The 4,790-nt window shown below is 45.1% G+C and overlaps 1 protein-coding gene across 1 annotated transcript in view; it reads left to right on the top strand.

Moving 5' to 3' along the window:
* The first annotated feature begins 3,617 nt into the window (after window positions 1–3,617).
* Window positions 3,618–4,790, top strand: part of MANBAL (mannosidase, beta A, lysosomal-like) — a 2,839-nt gene continuing 1,666 nt past the window's right edge. Inside the window, exon 1 of the mRNA XM_009572625.1 lies at window positions 3,618–3,767. Within this exon, the coding sequence (XP_009570920.1) occupies window positions 3,618–3,767 (150 nt within the window). The remainder of the gene's footprint in view (window positions 3,768–4,790) is intronic.

Below are 4,790 nucleotides of genomic sequence, written 5' to 3'. Positions count from 1 at the left end.
GGTGCGGGGGAGCCTCGCTGGCTCCGTGGCGACCGTTCCTCCTGCTGCAGCCAGGGCTGGCCGCCGCTGCTTGCAGGCAGAAAGGACACAGCGCTGTTCTCTCGAGAAGGGAGGAGGAGCTCTGGGTGTCCCCTGCTCTGAGGCTGCACGGCCGCTGCTTCTTGCAGGCCCCGGGCACGGCTGGCAAACCCGGTTGCCCGACGTCGGGCCTGTAAGCCTGCAGACGGGCTCCTCGGCCTCACTAATGGACGTGTTTTCAGCGGTGTTAAGCACACGGAAATCCCTCTGAAGCCAATATGAATTGGCCAGTCTCCGTCCCAACACCTACTAAGTCATTTCAGAAATCCAGCATGAGCTTTTTTTGCCTCATCCTTTGACAGAAGCTTTCATGTTCTGCACCGATACTGTTGCTCTTTATTTCCACCTCAAGAGGAAGCTAATATATGTTACTTGAAGTTGCTCCTGTGGCTTTGTCCTATGCTAATTATTTATACAATGCTAGGTCTTGAAGGTGCCAGCTGGGAAACACAGGACAGGAAAAAGAAAGGTTTGAGTCTGTCCTAGCTCTGTTGAGATGGCTAGTTTATGGCCCTGATCCTGAAAACACATGGTTATTTATCGTAGGGCCTGATCCTGCCAGGGGGACAGCCGCATCCTCTTCCAGTGCTGTCACTGAGCAGAAGCATGAGCCTGCAGCCCTGAGTAGCCCCTCGCTGGTTCCCTGGTACAGCTCTGGCTTTGCTACAGGACAAGTCCTTTTGTGTGGGTGTAGCTAGCTTGCTGTAAAACCCTAACAGAGGCAAGACTGTTGTTAAACAGATCATCAAAATCAATTCCCTGTAGTGCAGTGCCACTGTTTGTGACCTATTTCTGCTGTTACGTTCCAGTGAGATGGCCAGGCTTGTGGGGAGAGGTGGTAGCTGCTGTTAGACCAAATGAGTAAGCTGGAGGGCGGAAGCTTTTCATGGTCTGAAATAGGAGTGCCGATCTTTAAATGCAATTTAAGAACAATTACTTTGAATGTAGTGATGTTAATAGGCGAGGCGGTCTGAGGAAGAAGGTGATTGATAACTTGTGGAGAAGAAGAGATGTTAGCCAAGGAAGAGGTGGTGAAACTTGTTAGCTTCTCGGGAGCAGGGAGGAAGACTCCGTTATCATTCCAGGACCTGTGGGATTAGCTGCAAGGCAGAATGTAAAGAGGTAGTGCTCTCGGTGAGAAAACTCACTTTGCAAGCGTGCCTGACGCTGAGCCTGCGTCCCCTGTGTTCAGCTTTGGCCTGCTTATTTGCATAAGGTTTAGCCTCCTTGCGTGTGCAGGTTTGGGCATTGTGTTAACCACAAGAGTTTTTTAAAACAGGAAAGAATTTTGCTAATATTAGTTCAGCTCCACTGATAGCAGGAAAGCTAGTGATCCGAATGTGGGTTGCCTGCTGTGGCTACTGTGCAAGCAAGGACGCTCTACTATGACTAGTTGGAGCACGGTATCAGGTCTTCTCTGAGTGTATTTCATGGGGTAGTGCTTAAAATGGTAGTGGCAGCTGCTACCAGCCTGCATGAGAGCTCTTGATGCTGGTTGTGTCACCTGAGATTTGTTAGAAAATTACTAATACCCTCAAGGGAGCTGAAATAGAAAAGGGGAAAGGAGGGGAGACTTGCAGAAGATGAGGATGGAGATTTTTTGTTTTCATTGTATCGGTTTCCTTTTTTGGTTTATTTTTGTGTGTTGTGTTTCAGGTGTATGAATCAGGATTATCAGTAGGAGTTTGGCCTGAGAAAACTCCTGGTGAGGAATGAAGCAACATCCCTTCCTGCTCTGTTTGAGGAAGGGGTGGGCAAGAATAACGTTTTCAAAAGATATCCCAATAAATAAAGTCAAGTTAAATGCAACTCAGGGGTGAAGTTTCCCATGATTCTGTTTCTTGCTTAGGAACTGCTGCCTTAGTGGATTGGGGGAGAAGATGTTTTAAAAGTTAAAAGCAGTTAGGGATGACCCACTTTTATGCATGCTTTGTTGACATTGTTGTGTGTCCGGTGCAGCCTTTGGGTCTGCGTTGGGACTTGCTGAGCCTGAGCGGCCCAGCGTGTATTCTGGTTTCATGTACAAGTCCCATGCAGCCCTTGCTTATTGAATTTTAATCAGAATTTGGAAAATTTCCTTTCGCTGAAGTACAGAACTGGAAGGGACTGCGAGAGGTCACCTATTCTTCCCTCCTGATTCAAAGACAGGATTATATATACTCACACCCCATCCCAGGCCAATGCTTATCTGATCTGCTCTTCTGAATCACCAGTAATGGGGATTCCACATTCTCTGTATTCCAGTGGCTGGCAGTCCGTGCAGTTGGGAATTTTTTCCTGTCTTTTAAAATTCAAAGTAATATCCTGTACTTCAGCTGAATTAAAACAAAATAATTATTTCTTGTAATTTATATACCACTCCTTTTAGTGTGTCCCCAAATGACATTTGCCTCTTACACAAGGGCATTTGAGTTGTTGATTGATTCTCAAATTTATCAACTATAACTTTACTCAAATTGTACTCTTAAGTTTACCATCTTTCTGAACTGGGTCGCATCTGCAGATTGTAGAAATCTCCTCTTAGCCTGAGAAATACAGAGTCTGCTTTGGAGATAATTTCTAGAAGGCAGGTTACTACCATTCAACTGAAACGTGCATGCAGCGCAATCTCACACCCAAGCTGTAGTAATACAGAGAATTGTAAGTATCAATAAGTAGTGCTGATTCAGTAAGTACACACCAGGATTGTACAGGTCAGGAGAACTGAGTAAGACAGTAATCACAACTGAGTTCTGATGGCATCTCAGACTAATTGAATTTCCCTTTTGGGACTTTCTGTGGCGTACTCCAGCAATTCTGGCAGGAGAGTTCTCCGTTATTGTAGAAAGCCGTTAGTCTTTCATAGAATGAATTGACAACTCCATTAGCAAAAGATAAAGGAAGGAAGAAAGGATGGTCTCGTGGTTGAGAAACTATCTTGGGACCCAGGAGATCAATACTTAACTCTGCCACAAACTACCTGTGTGACTGTCGCAAGGTATATAGGGCTTAGTGTAACCAGCCACTAAAGCCATGTTTAGCTTTAAATACATAACTCGTTCTTCTGTCTTCAACAGATCTGCCTTCTGAGTGGTTTATTTAAGCAGTAGTTGGTTTTGTACACCATCTAAAACAACAAGGCTGTGACCACATATACAATGTAAGTGAAAATGAATAATAGTCATCTTGCATGCGTGATCGACTTCAGGGAGAAATATATTCTTGTTTATTAAGCTTTTCCCTTACTGTTTCATGAATATTGTTCACATTTTGTTTGTCTTCCCCTCACCTGCAAATGGACTAATGCTAGCGTTTGAGGACTATTTTCTTAGGCAGGTGGTAAAAGACAATCATCCAAATAAAATGCAACTTTCATTTCCCTCTTTGTTATTGGGTCTGTAGATCAAGGGTGTCTTCAAAAAACCTGCATGAGGTAGTCTGTCATTTTTTGATAATGGAAAATGAATACCAGAAAGCATGATGCAAATAATTGCTCTTTTTCCCCCCTCTTGTAGTAACGAGTCTTCTTGAGAGCATTAGAGAAGAAGGGTGCACTCACGATGGCTGCTGAGTTGGATTTCTCCCCACCTGAGATCCCTGAGCCCACATTCATGGAGAATGTGCTACGCTACGGACTCTTCATTGGAGCCATTTTCCAGCTTATCTGTGTGCTTGCCATAATCCTGCCAGTTTCAAAGTCCCATAAAACAGTAAGCAGTGCTCTTTAATATTGATATAGATGGGCAGTCAGAAAAAATAGGATGGGAGGGAATTTTGAGTAGCTGATGGAGACACAGCGGTCTGCCCCTGGGATTGATGACAGTTTCATTGTTCATTCTCTTTCCTTCCTTGTAGCTTTCCCACCTCCAGCTTTTGTCTTGTGATTTACCCCAGATTAGAAAGTCAGGAACAAATACCTGAGCGAGGGTCTCTCTGAATATCAGTGAAAAAAGTGACCTGAAGCACTGGCAAGGTGTGCTAAATGTACATGCACACGAGAAGGCTTTAGTCCCAACCCCATATTGTCATCCTGCTGCTGATTTGCTTTATTAATTGTCAGGCAGGGCATCCCCTTTGCAGGACCTGCCTTTCAGGAAATGACTTTGGGGTCTAGTTTGGGTGCGATTTTTGGAAACAAGATACAGGTGAAATTTCTAGTATATTCTAATGTGAGGAAGGCAGTTTTCAGTACTGACACCCAATCCTGTGCTGGCAAGTGGAGGGTTAGTTCAGGAGAGGTTAAAGTGAAAGGTTGAGGTGAGCTACAGGACTCCGATTCCTCTAGACTGGGCCATGGGATGACCTGCATCTACCTGGCTTTTCTGATAAAAGAGCTCCATGTGCTTGGTAGTGTCTGTCATGCTGGGGACAGATATTTCCATGTTGGTGATCAGGCTGCAAGTTTGGTGGTTTGATACAGATTTTGTCTAAATGTGTATGATATATTTTCAGTAACAACTCGGCATGGGAAGTTTTGTTTTCAGGCTATCTTTATTGCCATGTCTGCTCCCTCTTGTGCAGAGGAAGCATGGAAATTTTCAGCCTGTCTGGGGAAGGGAACACCTGAGGGTGAGGTACAGTGTGAAGGATACAGTTCATGACCCGATTCTCTCACCTTTAACTGTTGGTGTGATGTGAAGTTGCGTTGATGTACTGGATTAGTGACGCTGCCCTGGCATGCGTGCATGCTCCCTGCTGCTAGTCCTGCCGCAGGAGCTGCAGCTCCCAGCCGG

Source organism: Fulmarus glacialis, unplaced genomic scaffold, assembly GCF_000690835.1.
Source record: "Fulmarus glacialis isolate BGI_N327 unplaced genomic scaffold, ASM69083v1 scaffold29622, whole genome shotgun sequence".
Lineage (NCBI taxonomy): Eukaryota > Metazoa > Chordata > Aves > Procellariiformes > Procellariidae > Fulmarus > Fulmarus glacialis.
Note: the sequence above shows the minus strand (reverse complement) of the source record. Positions and strands in the feature narration are given on the sequence as shown.